This window comes from Ceratotherium simum, chromosome 10, assembly GCF_057802395.1.
Source record: "Ceratotherium simum simum isolate JZ-2026a chromosome 10, ASM5780239v1, whole genome shotgun sequence".
NCBI classification, from domain to species: domain Eukaryota; kingdom Metazoa; phylum Chordata; class Mammalia; order Perissodactyla; family Rhinocerotidae; genus Ceratotherium; species Ceratotherium simum.
Window position 1 is genome coordinate 219,253 of NC_141909.1, and position 16,868 is coordinate 236,120.

General features: G+C 57.1%; 1 protein-coding gene across 2 annotated transcripts in view; it reads left to right on the plus strand.

Moving 5' to 3' along the window:
* The first annotated feature begins 4,995 nt into the window (after positions 1-4,995).
* RASA3 (RAS p21 protein activator 3) overlaps positions 4,996-16,868 on the plus strand; it is a 140,173-nt gene continuing 128,300 nt past the window's right edge. The window contains exon 1 of one of the 2 annotated variants that reach the window (XM_087435788.1): positions 4,996-5,123. In XM_087435788.1, the coding sequence (XP_087291914.1) occupies positions 5,069-5,123 (55 nt within the window). In that variant the 5' untranslated portion in view covers positions 4,996-5,068. The remainder of the gene's footprint in view (positions 5,124-16,868) is intronic. The other variant, XM_087435790.1, reaches the window with a different exon arrangement.

Here is a 16,868-nt window from a genome sequence, read left to right on the forward strand (position 1 = left end):
TTAGTTGAAATTTTATTATGTGCCAGACACAGTGAGCATGTCAGCAAAGGCGAGTCATTTGAGACTGAAAATGTCCTTCTCTAACTTGTTGAATATTCCTAATGAAAAAAATTACCTAAAAAATTCCTCATATTGCTTAGTTAGCCAAAATATTGTCTTTTCTGAAAAACTGATACACTTCCTTGTATTAGATAACACAGCTCATGTAAAATACCATATTTCCATATTTTCCTTTCCACCTTGCCTATCAGGAAACTCATGCTGAGCTTTGTTCTCATTGCAGTAGCTGTTTTCAACATAGATGTTTGATACAACAATTTCCTCCTTCAATACTCTTTTTGTTCCCTTTGAAAATTATTCTATTATATATTGGTCATTTATATTAGGTCACTTCAAATCCTTTGAAAGTGGATTGATCAGATATGAATAAGAAATGATTTAATTATGCTGTCTTAGCAATACATAAATATCCACTTGTTGATAGATTGATACTTCTCAAGAAGTATTTTTGGGGGGTGCAGGAGAGAATTCTATCAAAGAGAGAAACGGTAACAGTGAGTGACAAATAGAAGAGATTATAGGTACTTCCTATGACGTTCCTGCCTTCTCCTTTAATCCTTCAGTATTTTCCTGTCTCTTGTTATCACAGCTCTAAGGGAACAGATTCCAATCCAGAAAATGAACGATCAATTCCTCTGTGCATAACCGGATCTGAGAAGGCGTGGTGCTCGCACAGTTCTCTGCAGGTTGTTTGCTGAGCAAGGAATCCTGAAGTTGCGGCACAGGCCTCTGTGCTGCTCAGAGGGAAGGAGAGGCCAGTGCCGACGGACACTCTTGCTTGCCCTGCTGATGGGGAGAGCCGCTGAATCTTCATAAATTTATTTCCTACCCCCTGAGCACATGTGTCTTAGAGCACACACGTCTTATCAAAGCTTCTGATGAACCACCAACTTCTCGCTCATCTGGTCTGATTAAAATGATGCCGTCAACACAGCAAACCACATTGATGATCTGCAGGCGCCCAGGGAGTCCAGGCCTCTCTGGACTATATTCTAACAGCCAGCAGGAAAGCCCAACGAGGGGCAAGGTCGTAAGTGTGCTAGAGTCTCTGCCATGTGGTGTAAACTGCTTCTGATTCTCCTTACCTGGGATGGAGAAGAGTGCGCTTGTCACCTCCATGGCCATACACCACGGACCAGAGGCTGTGCCTGTGTGTCCTGGCATGGCACCACACGTGGCACAGCAGCTGCAATACGGGCTCCCGTGTGGCTGAGTTTGTGGTGGTCTGCCGTCATCCTCCAGAGCCCTTCTGGTGTCAGAGGTGGGACTGGTGAATTAAATGACCCTTTAGGTGTTTAACAGCAGTCTCAATCTCTGTCTTTTCCCCAGGATGTGTTATTGTTTGTGATTTTCCACCTTGGCACCCCTCTTGGCCTTCCCTGCGGCAATGGCTCTTAACCCACACACCAAGGAACCCATGTAGGTGCTCCGCCAACTGTCACACATGTCCACACCAATTTTACTTCAGGGGCAGGGAAGGAGCACTTGGTGGGTCCACTGATCCATTGGACCTACTGGGACCCACTCCTGGGCCAGGACTCCGTTTATTTCCAGGACTTCACAAGTCCCGCTCTAACAGGGACATGATGATCTTTGGGGCCCTGGGTACCAAAGTCATCTCAGACCCTGAGCCCAACAGGCCTTGAAATGTCTAGGTGTTTCCCTCTAGGTGTCTAGGTGTACAGGCCCCTGTGGGGAGTTCTGGGGGAATCCTTACATATGCACTTATAGCTGGTCTTCTCCTCCTGGCAGTGGGTTCTGGGAAAGGAAACTGGGCAAGGGATTGTGACATTTTATGGGGGCACTTTCTCCAGCCTCCTGACACCCATCTCTGACTTCCTCTGGGTGTATGAACTGAGCGATCCTCTTGCTGGCTGGCTCTCTTTCCTACCCCTGACCTCAGGCTCCGCTGACAATCTCTACAGCATCCTCCAGGTCAGGGTCCCTGGGCTGCCCCTCCAGTCTTGCTGCTCACTACAGTAACTGCACCTGCCTTGCTTCTGGTGGTTAACTGTCACCACCTGGCCTCTACTATGTCACTGTCCATCATCCTCATGGCTACCAGGGGGCCCACTGCTCCCTGGAACAGCTTCTCTACCCTCAGCCCAGTCCTACAGTGGCCCCTGCTGAGGGTCACCAGCACACTCCTCATCACGTGTGTAAGCTGAACGCCCTCTGGGCTTTACGGAGTACCTTTACTCTCCTGTGCCACTGCTCTGAACACTTGGACACCTTCCTCTGCTGTCTGCCATGACCTTTTGGCATTTGCACCTCATTTCATGTGGGGCATCGCTTTTTACAACCTTCCAAAGGCCACACTAGTGACATGGAGTACTTGCCGGGGTGCCAAACACTGCATCACAGTTGAATTATCCCACATCAATAAACTCTAACCTCGTCCATCTTTGTGTTCTGCCTCCCCTGAATCCAACATTGTCTGGATCTGGTTCTGCGTGCACTTGCCCAGCTCACACTGGCACGTGTTTCCTGGGTCCTGACGCTCCTTTGCAGATAGGACCTTCCTTCCTCGTTAGACTCAGCACTTCCCCAGTTGGTGGGGCTGATGTGGAGGAGGAGCGGAGCCAGAGGCAGATCACTGGGGTGTCTGTATGTCGTGCAGAGATCTCTGCATCATCTTCAAGCACAAAGAGAGCATTTGCCTTTAAGAGGGAGAAGCGAGACACCTCTTCAGGTCCAGAAGATCTGGGGTTCAAGATTTTTGAGTGCATTAATCCAGATGACCCTCCCCAAAGCCTCAAGGTCTCCCTTCTTCCCAATCAGGGTCCTGACCTTGGAAGAGCAGCCTTCCTTGGGTTGAGCACTCAGCCTTCCCTGGAGTGCAGCTATCTTCAAGACTGATCTTGATCCATGGCCCTTTTTGGTTCTCTGGTTGCAGGAGATGAGAGTGTCTTCACACGGCACCAAGGAAGCCCTCTTTTTTGTCGCTTTTCTTTAAATTGGAGACCTCTTCATTGCCTTGTTCTGGGAAACAGCCACCTGATTCCAGAGTCCAGACTTCCCGCCTCTGCAAGGCCGGGGCCACTGCGGCCCAGGGTGTTTCCTTCAGCGGCTTCTGCCCCAGCTCACCACCACTACTGCCTGGCTGGGCTATTGTGCCACCAGCGGCATGCCAGTGGGCATCCAGCACTCAAACCCCCCATGGAGGCTGCTCCCAGAGCACTCCTGGAACTGTCTTGTGCTGGGTTCCCCTGGAAACAGACTCTGGAGCAGAGGTCTGTGTGCCAGAGTTTATTGGGAGTGTTCTCAGAAAAAAAGTGCTGTGAACATGGGAGGGAAGAAGGGTTGGTGCAGGTCTACAGAGGCCTCAGCCCACCCTCTGAGACACTCAGGAGCTGGGGTTCCTTTTCAGTTATCTTGATGGAGGCAAAACCTTGATCTTGGGGGGATGCATCTGGATGGCACACGACAGCGCACCCTACAGAAACCTCCTGAGGTCCCAGAGTTAGAGGAGCAACGGTGGAGTCTGAACAAAGGAGAAGCTGCCGTCCTAGCCTCCGTGTTAAACTACCGGTAAACACCGCGGACGGAGGCCTTGAGAGGATGAGGTCAGCAGGTGACTGAGGACCTGGAGGGAGGTTCAAGGAGTCTTGGTAAAGAATGGTTATTAATCCTTTCCCCACGTACCTAAGCATTTTTTTAGGAAATGAGGATAAAACAGTGAAAAACCAGGCCCCTCTCTTCACGAAGCTGTGTTCTGGTGTAGGCAGGGTGTGTGTGCGGGCTACGCAGAAGAGGAGGAAGTCAGGGCAGACTGAGGTGAGGAGGGGACCCCCGCAGACGCGTGGGGGTCAGGAGGGCAGATGCGAGGGCACTTGGCTTGTGTGAGCAGCCGCTGCGCTGGGAGCCAGGGTGGGCGAGGCCAGTGGACAGCAGAGGGGCAGGAGGGCAGATGGCCAGCATGGGGAGCTGTGGCTGCCCAGCAGGACCTCACCCCACTGTGTCCTTCTCCAGACCCCAGGGCTTCCCCATCCCCCACGGCACCTCCTGCTTCTCTGGCCCCTGCAGCTGGCCCTCTCTGGACCACTCTGTGGGCTGAGTCGGGCCAGGGGATCCTTTTCCTTGGATACCTTCGTGTGTAAGTTTCTTAAAACCGCGTGCATGTGCTAGTTTTAAACCTCAAAACCGAGTTAATCATACAGAGCCTCGCAGTATAAGAAAAAGAAGGGAGTGGAGGGGGCACGGGCCGCCCCCATCCCGAGACCCCGCCCGAGTCGACCGGTCAGCAACACGGGACAGCAGGGTCTTGGGTGCCAGGACCGACGCTCAGGCCACCCTCGTGGGCCAGGCCGGTCCCCTCCCCGCACCGCCCCTTCCCCCCGCCAGTCTCCCCTGCTCAGTAGCTCCCGGCGCCCCCCGCCGGGTCCCCTCGGGTCCCTCTTGCTCAGTACCCCTCGTGCTACTCCCCCACCCGGTCCCTCCCTCCCCCCACAGGTCCCCTCCCCGTGCCCCCCGCCCCGTCCCTCCCGCCAGGCCCACCCCGCCCACTCCCCGGCCCCCCCGCACCCCCCCGCCCCCCCCCAGCCCCCCCCCCCAGGTCCTCTCCGTGCCCCCAGTTCAGTCCCCCACCCTACGCCCCTCTCCGGGTCTCCTCTGCGCGGCTAGCCGCTCCTCGCGGGGTCCCTGCAGATCCTTCCTCTGCCACTGACCCCGCCCCTCTCTGGGCCTCGGCCAATGGGAAGCTGGAGTTGAGCTGTGGGCGTAGCTGCCTCGCTCCCGCCTCCTAGCCCTCAGCCAATGGGCATTTGGGATTTGCTGTGGGAGGAACCGCCCAGACCCCGCCCCTCTGTGGGCCTCGGCCCATCGGGAGCGGGGCAAGGCAGTGGGCGGAGCCGACCCGCCCCCGCCCCCGCCTTTGGCCAATGGGCGGGAACGTGGGCGGAGCCGGGGGCGGGGCGCCGCGGGCCCGGCGCGGGGTCGGACGCAGAGCCGGGAGCGCGGCGGCTGGGCTCGGGCTGCTCGCGGGGCTCAGCGCCAGTTCCGGGCAAGCATGGCGGTGGAGGAAGAGGGGCTCCGAGTGTTCCAGAGCGTGAGGATCAAGATCGGTGAGCGCCGGGGCCGCGGGCGGGTCCTTATGGGGGCTCGCGGCGGGCGCCCTGCCCCCGACCCCAGAGCTGGGCGCCTCCTGCCCTGCGCACTCCCGCCGCGACCCTCCCCATCTCCCCCTGGGGACGGCGGTCCTCCTCCTCGACCCCTCCCCATCTCCCTACCCACCCCGGGGACGCCAGTCCTCCCCCCTCGACCCCTCCCCATCTCCCCCCACCCTGGGGACGCCAGACCTCCCTCTCGACCCCTCCCCAGGGACGGCGATCCTCCCCTTGACCCCTCCCCACCTCCACCCCCGGGGACGGCGGTCCTCCCTTTCGACCCTTGCCCTCCCCCACCTCCCCCTGGGGACGCCTGCCCTTCTCCTCGACCCCTCCCCATCTCCCCCCACTCCCGACAGCAGTCCGCCCCCTCGACCCCTCACCACCTCTCCTTGGGGACGGCGGTCCTCTCGCCGCGACCTCTCCCCATCTCCCCCCGTCCCCGGACCTCCCCCTCGATCCCTCCCCACGTCCCCCGGTTAGGGGCTGGGCAGAACCGGGCTCCCCGCGCCTCCTCTGCGCCGCGAGCGTCCCTGGGTCCCTGGAGGCCGGTCGGGGTGGGGTCGCCTGCACCGGGGAGGAGGGGGGCAGTGCGGTGCCGGACGCGGTCGGGTCCCGCTAGGAGCGTGTGCCTGTGTGTGCGTGAGTGCGTGCGCGCCCGTGGGGACTCTGGATAGTGCATTTCAGGTGCGAAAGGCACCGACCTCAGGGTGCCGCGTCTTACCCCAGCTGCTGCACCCAGAAATACCCAGAAGCTTGCTGTCCTGAGTAAATGTAAGCTCTTCCACGTGTTCCCCAGGGATATGGGGCCAGTGGGCCCCTGGCTGGTGTCTGTGTGTGCACACATCTGTGTAGGTTGATGTGTGTGCATGTGTGTGTTTGTGTGTGCTCATGTCTGTGTGTGAATGTGCTCTGGCCCAGGGCTCCCTCAGGGCGGGGAGATACTGGAGGCGCCTCCTCCCCCCTTTCCATTGAGAACTGGCAAGGAGCTTCTGGCCACCAGGGCCTGCCATTCAGGCAGAGGATCCTGTCTTTCTCACTGGGTGAGAGTCGGGGAGAGAAATGTGATGCAGATTCTGGAGTGGGCTGGAAGGCTCTGTGGGGACATTCTGGGTTCATCTGGAGAGGTTTGCCTTTTGCCAGTTATGTTTTGTCTTGGGAGGGTGATGTGCAAGTCCCCCCCAAACAAGATGAGTGCTTGCAGTGACTCTTGCACATCAGGGCCGTAAATGTGCCGGGGGAGAGGGCTTCTAAGGACCCGGAGTGTCGCCCGCCCTCAGGGTCCCTCTTGCCCGCTGAACGCCTGTCCCCAGGGGTGCTCCAAATTCCCTTCCATTCCCGTGTGGAGAGGCCGCGGAACGGAGCCAGGCACCCAGTCACTGAGTGTCAGTTGTCGACTGCACTCGCTGCCCGAGGAATTCCAGCTCCCCCCAGTCAGCGCGTTGTTTCCTGTCTGCTTTATTTTGGTTTATGGATCATCACTGAGGCGCTGCTGATATTTGGCTCAGCAGCCCTGCGGACAGGATGTGGCAGCCCTTCAGCCTGAGGAGTCTGCGGAGAGGGTTCCTCCTGTTTATTGGTTGAACTCTGCTGTCACTTTCATGCCGAGCGCCCACATCATACTCCGCCTGAAGCACTGGCCGGGGAGGTGGCTCTGTCAGGGCCCCTCAGCCATGACCCCTCAGCCGATCCTGGGTCAGTCACCCCGAGGATTCGAGGTGCTTCCTTCACCAAGGGGAGCAGGAGGGGGTTTGGGGGTGTGGCTGTGGGGGACTGTGCCAGGCTTCCGGGGGCAGCGGGCAGGGGTGAGTCTGTGGACTGTGTGGTTCAGGCCGGCACAGCTGGCCTCAGACTCGACTGAGGAGGTTCTGGAACATGGTATGTTAGCAGAGGGGGTTGATTTCTTTCCAGACGGCATAGTGCGTGAGAGCGGAGGGTGAGGAGACACCCGAAGGTCCAGGAGAGCAGCTCCACTAGCCTGCCAGTGCATGCTCTCAGCGGATTCTGGACCCCAACAGGGAGGGGCCTGGTGTGGAAGGAAGGGAGTTGGAAGGTGCTGCTTGGTTAGGTGTCTCTTTTGTGCTCTTTAAATAAGCGAGAGAATGCCCGGCTCAGCTGAGGATTGGGGCAGTGACCAGAACAACATCTGCCATCTCTAACCCCACGTGGGGACCCGGGGTCAGAACCTTTGCAGCACCCCCGTGTATGGGGGCTGGAGCAGAGAGGACGGGCAGAAATGCCGTGCACCAGCCAGCCAACTCCATGGACGTTGTTTTGGCTCTGAGAAGCCCCTGCTTTCTCTCCTCTCCGAGGGTCTCCACCTGCAGTGCTGGGCCGCTGTAGCTGGGGGCGTGCAGGGAGCAAGGGCTACACGCAGAGGGCAGGCCATCCTCCTGCGTCGGAGCACAGAAATGGTCTAAGCCGCGCTGCCGAGTTAGAGCCTGATGTGGAGACCCCGCAGGTGAGCTGTGCGTGGGCTGGTTTGGGCTTAGTCTTGTTGAGGGAAACCTGTTAGTAGACGGGATGAGAAGGATCCCGAGCGTGATAGGGGGTGCACTGAGCTCTCCATTTTTCCCCTTAGTCCTCCAGTCTCGGCTCTGACTTGCCTGCATGCCCTGGTCTTGAAGGCATGTCGTTGATTGGGAGGCAGGGCAGACGTACGTGGATCACACACACACCCGGTCACACGCACACTTGCCTCTCCTTGTTTGGGAGATGCTGGCCCGGCCGTCCATTCATCTCTGAGCCTCGACTCCAGGCTAGCTGGCTGCATGCCCTGTGTCTGCTGTTGGCCTGCGGGGTGACCCAGGGCGAGTATCGTCCCCTTTCATAGCCTCATTTTTCCGTTTGCAGAATGTAGGCCATTGTTGTCTGCTGCATCCGGTGGGAGCTTACAAGACGGCGCTGTTCAGGCTTATGTTGACACCCGCCCCCTCACTCCCAGAAAAAGACAAAAGGAAAAATTCTCCCTGCAGCTATACCAGTAAGCAACATCAGTGCTCCTGGTGCTAAGGAAAAAGGCGGAACATTTTTGGGGGGATGAACAGGTTTTTAGGTGTGGGGTCTTGACCTTTTAGTTCTTAAATAGTTTTGAGACATGTGATGGTACGTGGTCTGATTGAGAGGCTCACGCTGGGAAAATGGGAAGAATCTCTTCCTTTTGTTCCTCTTCCCCTTTCTTTTTCCTTCCACTTTTTGCAAATGAGATAATACATAAGAACGTGCCAAGTGAAAGTAAGGTGTTTCTGTTGTAGCTGTTTTGAGTCCTCATCTTGAAGAACCTGTTGCTTCCCCCACTTCAACCTTGCGGAGTTATCTTGGGTAGTTCTTCTGTACCCTTAAAAATTGTAGACACCGTCTGTCGACACCTGTTTCTCGCGCCATGTGAGACTGAGCGCGCTTCCCATGAGGCGGCTGCTTTGAGGAAGTGTGCTCGACTTTCCATGACTCAGGGCTGTGGCAGGAAGGGGTGCGCCTGGGAGAATGGCCCACTGCAAGACGCTCCTTCGGGGCGTGTCGCTGTGGACACGACGCTCCTTGGGCATCGTGATGTAGCTTCACTTCTAGTGATATTTTCCTTTTCCGTAATAGTTAGTATTAATAGTCTTTAAAAGTGTCATCTCGTGTTCATAAATGTGTTCAATTAAGAGCAGTATACAAGGGGGTTTCTCTCAAGCTAAAGAAAAACAATCCTTGCCTTGCTCTCCAGAGTGAGAGGAGCCCTCCTGCTCGGTTAATGTTTCCATCGTCGGGTCTGAGGGGGCACCCTCAGCAGTTTGGAGCTGCTTGGGGTGTTGGCGTGTGTGTCGCCTGTGAGGCGGGCTCCACCTGGTTCCCTGTTCTGTCTCCCTTCCCTGTCCTTGGGTCCGGTGCGGCCCCCCTGGTGCTCCACTGAGCTCTGAGCACGCTCTTGTGGTCCTTCTCTGTAAGGTTAGAGCTGGTCCACCAAGAAGGGCGGAGGCAGGCTGGGCCGCCCACAGCACATCGGAGCTGATGGTCCCTCCTGTCCCGCAGGCCGGGCCCAGGCGGCCTGCCCCCGCTCTCCCTCCCTCCATCTGGGCGCGCACATAGTCCCGCCAGCAACAGGAGGTCCCTCAGGCAGGTGCAGCTGAGATGAGCACAGGGAATGGTGGCTGAGGCCCCTGGTCTGCATCTCCCCTGGCCTTGTGGCTGGTGGGGAGGGGGCCTGGTGTAAGGGGAGGGGGCCACAGGGCTCTAGGTCTGATCTGCTAGAAGTGTGATATTTAACACCATTTCCTCCAGGGGAAGCAGGCGTGTGCCCGACACGGTCCTGTGAGGATCAGATGAAGTGGTGGTCCTGCTGAATACGTTAGAATGGTTGTTGTGAGGAGTAGAGTCTTCACAGGCTAAGGAGGAGTCGTTTTCTCCATTACAGAAAACATTTTGTGAATTTAAGGAGTGACATCAGTGACATTAGCTAAGTGTGTGTGTGACAGTGTAAGGTGGGGCTGTGCTGGCCACCCACGGGTCTTGGCATCAAAGATTTTATAGTCTCTTGAGCTCTCTGATGCTAAAATTAACTGGGATATTCTATTAACCGAGCTCAGCTGGCTGCCTGTGCTATTTTTAACCCCTGAGGACTAATGTGAGAGCCTGGGGAGCCGCAGCTCCGGGGCCAGCAGGGATCTCAGCCCATGGCTCCAGGTTTTCCTGGGAAGGGGGTGGCTCTGCTGTGCACGTGAGGGTGAGAGGGATGCAGACTTCGTTTAATTCAGATCCTCACTGCTCCATGACACTGACGTTGAGGAAGGGAGACCCAGAGAACTTAAGGAACCTGCCAGTGTGGCCCGGCCTGTGGCCCAGCGGCCCAGCACCGCCACCCGTCCTGTCCTCAGCACTTAGTACTGTCTTTCCTCTCTCCATGACCTGAGGTTTGAATGGTGGGGGATAGCAGAGGGCTGGGAAGAGAGAAGTGGCGCCTCTTAGGGACAGGAGGCGGTCAGCGTTCTGAGGAGAGGGAAGGGGGCCGCTGACTCCTGTGGGTGGACAGCGGGGGTGCCGGCCTGGATGCTCTGAGGTGTGGCAGTCGCTGACCAAGGAGGAGAAGCTGGAGAGGAGAGAAATCGGGAAGATGTGATCTTGAACAGAATACAGAAATCCGGAGGTGATTCCTCGAGCAGGGCCGCTGGCACCCCACTCGGCCCCGGGCACTTCGGGACACGGCTCCTGTGGTGGCCCCGTGGACAGTCTCTTGTCTGGAATATAGCATTTGCTAGAAAACATTTAGATTTGCTTCTCTGAGGCTAAGGAGGCATTTGCGTGTGTAAATGCTCACACCTTTCTGAAGGTGTCCGGGGAATCAACATGGGGGTGTCACGATTAGTCACGGATGTGTTCGCTGGAAACAGTGGGAGTGGGAGCTGCCCACTGAGAAGTGAGCTCACTGAGAAGTGAGGTTTGAGGTCACACTTGAAGTGGAGGGTGCGCCCTCCCTCTGAGCGACCGTGGAGGTGGGTGCAGGTTGCCATGGCTGCTGTAGGGACCAGAGCCCCTGGGGGCCAGCGAGGAGAGGAGGTAGACTCACTGGGGGAGTCCCAGATGAATCCCCAATGTTTCTCGCTCACTCCGCAACTTTAGACATGTCTGCTAAGCCCGCTCTGCCTCAGTTTCCTTGTTTGTCGGAGTGGAGAGTTCTTGTGGAGCTCCGTGAGCTTGTGTGAGGAAATCTCTCGGGCGGACCTGTCACTGTGAGTGCCGTTTGAAGCCATTTGCTGGGTTCATCTTGTATCGAATGAGCATTCCGGCTAAGAGGGAGCAGCCCCTCCATATGCACGCAGGCACGGGGCAAGGTCAGGAAAGGAAAGGCGTCCTCAAACCTGCCATGAAGTGTTTCCAGAAGTCGGGGAGTCATTGTGTGGTGCAGAGCTGGGCAGTAGACGCAGCTGGGGCACAGCGATGGTTGGCTGGAGCGGCCAGTGCGATGTGCCGATGGGCCTCTGGCCCCTGGGTGGGCAGAGTGGGGTTTGTAGGCCGGCCTTGTGGGGACGCGGATGTTGTGTCCTGCAGGCGCTCGTCAGCCCTGGAAGGTCCGGGGTGAGAGAGCAGATATAAGGTCATGGTGCTTGAGAGGGGGTCCTCGCTGGTTGTGCAGTCTGCGTCCCCACGTCAAAGTCGGGGTCTGGGCCCAGCACAGGAAGGAGGAGCTGGCAGCATCACCGAATGTCCCGCTGTGACCAGCAGGTGGTGGTGTCCAGGAGCATTCATGCGGCCCACCACAGTCAGCGGTTAGGTGAACCAACAGCAGAAAGTGGAAGCAAAGTAAATGCTGGTTGAAAGGGAGATTCTATGATGTGGAAAACTCTGCAGCTTTCCCAGAGTGCGAGCCAGGCCAGGCTGTGTGACGAGCAGGAAGTTCCACGGGGCAGGACTAGAATGAAAAGCAGCAGGCAGAAAGTGTCTCTCTGAAAGAACTTTCAGAACAAGAAAGAACAAGAAAGAACAAGAAAGCCCAGATAACACGTGCAGTCTCTCGGTGGGACCCTGCGGTGGGACCCGTGGAAACGCTTCTGCAGGAAGAGGGAGGCAAGGAAGAAATAAAAGGTCTGTTTTGAAAAAGCAGGGACATTGCTCTAATGCACGCGTTTGAAGTTATGTGCATGGACAGGGAAATGAAGGGTTTAAAAACCACAACAATGTTAAAAATGGAAAGAGCATTCTGTAGAGGATACCGAGGCCCAGAAAGATAAGGTAATTTACCAGAGGGCAGAAGGGTCGCTCTTCGCAGGACCAGCCGGCTGCTGTCTGAGTCCAGAACTGAGTGGGTGACACTGCATTGCGGAGGGTGCCGGCTGGCTCGAGAGAGGGGCATGAACAGCTGACTCGAGGAGCGAGGTTGGCGCTGCAGCCGCTGTGTTCAGGAAACTGACTCGGACGAAGGGACTTATAGTCACGTCATCCACAGCAGGTGACCGGGAGCTGCTCCTCACGTGTGGGGCCACTCCAGAATTAACAGTTAACACATGCAAACTTTGGTATAAATGCCAGTCCTGCGATCATCCTCAGAAAGAAGAAAGGAGCTTCCCAGCTGGCTCCAAGAGCTGGAACCGAGGCAGTGTTCTCACACGAGGGCCATTAGGTCAGACTCAAGCCCCGGGGGCATCAGTGTCTGGGGGCTTCTGGTTCGAGTGCGCATTTTATCTGTGCTGGAAGTGGTGGGCCAGCAAGGTGACTGTAGGGTCAAAGATCGTGATTCCATGTTCTGTGGGTGTTCTGCGGGTGTTCTGCCTGCAGGGCTGGATCTGGGGTCGAGAACTTACCTGTCCTGAGGCGTGGCCTCCTTAGGTTCAGTGTTTGAGTGAGCTTGAATCCCATGCTGCGGCTCCGACATCTGGAGCGCGTACGGTGCAGCATGCCCCTCGGAGGAGGGCTGCGGGAGGTGGGAAGCTGCACCTGGGGTCGAGGTAAATCAGAACCGTTTCTAGACCCAGGACAGTGCCCTTCACTCCTAAGTCATCTAGGAATGACTCTCATTCCTGTTTTTTCCTCTTCATATCGTTTCTGTACCTGTTACCTGAATAATTTCCAAAATGTGAAGAATCGTTCTGTCTTGGCCGCCAGTTGCCAAGGGTATAAAGTCCAAAGGAGGCCCCACGTTGTCCTTAGAGTCGGGTGGCTCGGAGCCTGGAGACGTGACTCGCGTTGGCCCCGACACAGCCCCTGTGCACCGAGGCAGCCACGCTTTCTGCTCCCAGCACAGAGCCCGTGGTGCCTCCTTCAGCACCAGGCCCAGGCCCAGGCCGCCAGCCTCTCCTGAGAACCGCCTTCCCCTTTGCTGGCCGTGGGTCTGGTGGGAACCCCAGGCCTGGGCCCAGCTCTGGTTCTCTGGGCCATGGATAGAGCTGAGGCTGACGGTTGGTATGTCTTCTGGAGCCTTGTTTTGGGCTCCATGGTTCCAGAGCTGCAGCGGGTCTGCATGCGGCCAGTTGTCTCTGGCGTTTGTCAGGTGGTTTCTCTCCCACCTTGTTATGTCCGTTATGAGGCCACACAGAGTGACCCCAGGACCCCCACAGCCGAGCAGTCACAGAGTGGAGGATGTTCCACCTGCCCCGAGACCTCCTTCTTAGCTTTGTGTTGTGTTTTCTTCTTCTGAGGAAAAAGATTTCATTTTCCATTTAGCTCCTGTGGTCTCTCTTTCACACAGCAAGAGCATTTGTGACTGCCTAAGTTGTCCTGTGATGAACTGTGGTCACCAAGTCTGGGTGCGTGTGTGGTCAGCGAGGAACAACCTCCCTGGGTGTGTTGTCAAACCCCTTCCTCGACAAGAGACAACTAGCTCGCACCGAGGCCTTCTCCTTCTTAGGGAATCTTTGAATGACCGTTGATTGGACTTACGCAGCAGAGCGACACCCTTGTGTGAACCTGTGGTCCTGGAGAGACCAGGGCAGCTGGGGGCTCAGAGCCGACCCACTTCCCTGCAGTGTCTAGAGCTGCCTGGAATGCCTGAGCAGCCTCACTGAGACTGTGCCTCAAATAGGCCGGCCGTGTGGACAGCCTGCAGGCTGCCCTGGGGAGGTGGCACTGTTTCTTCTGGACTCCCGCCCTCCGACTTCTGTCTGATCCTCCCTTCCTCTCGATAGGGCGAGACCCACGCTCAGCTGCAGGCCCAGACGGCCTTATACGAGGAAAGCCCCTGGACCAGGCAGGCTCGAAGGCGCGAGGCGGGTGGAGCGGGCACTTAAGCTCGGGTGTTCGAGAGGTGGCTCAGCCCAGGCCCCCAAGGCTCTGGGCATCTGCTTGGTTTGGCCCAGCTACACCGGGGCTTTCCGAGGCTGGGGTCAGACTGTGGTACAGTGCTATCAGCAGAGATCCAGGAATCCATCAGTGTGCAGCCCCCAGGGGACCCGGCCAGAGGTCTGGGGCTGGCTGCTGTGACAGGCTGGTTTTCCCACGGCCTTGGTGACGAGGGCTGGGCTGGGGAATTCCAGACGCCTGGGCAAGCACAGCCTTCTCGCAGGCCCCTCGGCCTGTCCTGGACGACCACCTTTAGCAGTTGTAACTTAGGACCAAACACTTGGGTATTTTATCACTTTATAGGGGTGAGTTTCAAGGGTGGTAAACTCTGCCTGTATGATGTTCACGTGGAAAACACACACCCCCAATGGTAGGATGTCCGGGAGCCATCGGGCTTTTGGGGGAGCCTGGTGTTCTTGGACTCCCTGCAGAGCTGCACCAGCCAGGCAGAGGGTCTGATGAGCCGGGGAGTCATTTGTTGTTACTTTCTTACGAGGTCTCCTCTTGTTGTAACGTGGATGTGTGCGTGAGCACGCACAGGCGCACACACACACGCACACAGGCACACGCACACACACGCACACACAGACACACCGGCACACATGCAGACACGGGCACGTGCACACACACACGGGCACACGAGCACACATGCACACACACAGACACGGGCACACGCACGCACACACACAGACAAATGGGCACACGCGCACACATGCATACATGCACGCCCATGCACATATGCGGGCCTGGGCCCTGTCTCGGGTAGCAGTGCACGTGCTGTGTGCCCAGTGTGGGGGTGTGAGAGGGGTTTCTGAGACCCCTGCTGACTCTTTCCTGTTGGTCGAGATCCATGGTGCCAGGAACTGCCCTGTTCGCCAGAGTAAGACGTGTGGGGTTTAAAGATGGTTCCTGTTTCTCAAGCAAGTCTTCATCCTTGTCTTGTGCCCGACACAGGGAGGCTGCAGACACCCTGCTGACACCCGGTGGGTCGCGTGGCTCCGTGGCCTGGCCCCAGGGTCATGGGTGTGTGTAGGGATGCCTGCAGTCTGAGAGCGTGAGGGTGCGTGGCCCGGCATGCCCTGGGGCCCCGCTGGGACACCTGCCTTTCCACTTTCTAAGGCTGGAGAGCTTTTTCTGTGTTGTTTTTTAATATTTTGTATTTGTATCAGAAATCTTACACTTTTTAGGTCCCACAACCTGGAGTTTTTCTCATAGCTTTTTTACCCTAATTGTTTCCTGCCTGTTCTTTTAGCTAGCTGCACTCAGGTGGGAATTCCCAGTCTGACCAGCTCCGAGGACCCCGGGCTGGGCTGTGCCGCTCAGGAGAATGTCCCAGAGTTCCAGAGAGGGAAAACATGGCGAGGAAACCACAGCAAACATTGGCACTTGAGCTGTGGTCAGTTAGAAGTGACCGGTGGCCCTGCTTCACAGGAGCCTGCGCCCTGTGGGGGAACGGGGTCTGGTGACAGGAGGTTAATGGGGAACAAAGTCTGGTGACAGAAGGGTTAGTGGGGGATGAGGGTCTGGTGACGGGAGGTTGTGGGGATGGGGGTCTGGTGACGGGAGGTTGGGGGATTGGGGGTCTGGTGATGGGAGGTTGGGGGATGGGGGTCTGGTGACAGGAGGTTAGGGGATTGGGGATCTGGTGACAGGAGGTTGAGGGGATGGGGGTCTGGTGACGGGAGGTTGGGGGGATGGGGGTCTGGTGACAGGAGGTTGAGGAGATGGGGGTCTGGTGACAGGATGTTGGGGGGATCGGAGTCTGTGACAGGAGGCTGGGGCAGATCGGGGTCTGGTGTTGAGAGGGTTGGGGATCTAGTGACGAGAGGGGACGGCCATCCTGAGACGGGCAGTGCTGCAGGTTATGAGGAGAGGCTCCTCTGGCCCGTGGACATGGTGGGCGTGGAGGGGGTTCCACACGGCTCTTGTCTGCACTGGCTTCGCTGTGAGCCCTAGGAACCAACTTGCCTGCTCTTCAGACGCAGACACCGGCCTCGGGGGGAGGCCTTGCCTGAGGGAACCCGATGCCCTTGAGCCTGGTTGGCTACAGCTGGACTGTCACGGAGGTGACGGCGGAGGACTGCGTGCGGCTTCCTGAGCCCCCAGCTGGCTCTGTCCATCTGGAATCTGCAAATTCCTTTCTCTGTTCGTCATTTCCTGCTCCCTCGGCTCTGCGTCGAGTGTTTGGAGAGTTTCTCAGCATTTGGACCGAGAATGTCTGTACTTGTCCTGACTGGACACAGAGGTCATGTGGGAAGACAAGCCACTGTCATTGTGGTTTTGCTCAGCATCTTGTTGCTGTTGTCTTGTTTCGTGAAGTGTACTGGGTTCGCTCTGGGGAAGCCTTTCTCTCTGTCCCCATGTCCTTCTGGACAAGCAGACCGTTTGGTCACGGGGAGGAAGGTGGTCAGTGGGGAAGGGCGGGGTGCAGGCAGAGTCTGGTCCCCAAATTACACTCTTTTACCTGTTCTTCACCTGGTCATTATGCACTGTGATGGGTAACAACTTACTTCTGTGTTCCTCCGCTTTCCTTTCGGAGCCGGGACCCCTGCCCTCTATGCGCTGACCTCTCCCCAGCCCAGTCAGCTTTCCTTTTGGGAGCTGCGCTGGAATCCGCCAGTTCTGTGAATATAAGAAAGTGGGTGGTTTTAAGGTAGGACATACCTGCTGATTTTCAGTAGAGCGGGCCAGGTACCAGCGAGCGGGGTCAGTCATTCATCAGAGGAGGTGATGGTCTCCGCCTCGTGCTCTGGAAGCTGGTCCAGATTTCAGCGTCACCACGGCCTGAACGTGGTGACGGCATTGTCTTCCGAGTAAGATATTCCAGAACGATTTGGGAAGCGTTTGTACACATCTGACCTGGGAGGAGTTGTGGGATTGGGGGAAGCGAGGGTGGGGCAGCGTTCAGAAGTCAGTGCGGGACTGAGGACTTGTAGGGTCATCACAGACGGT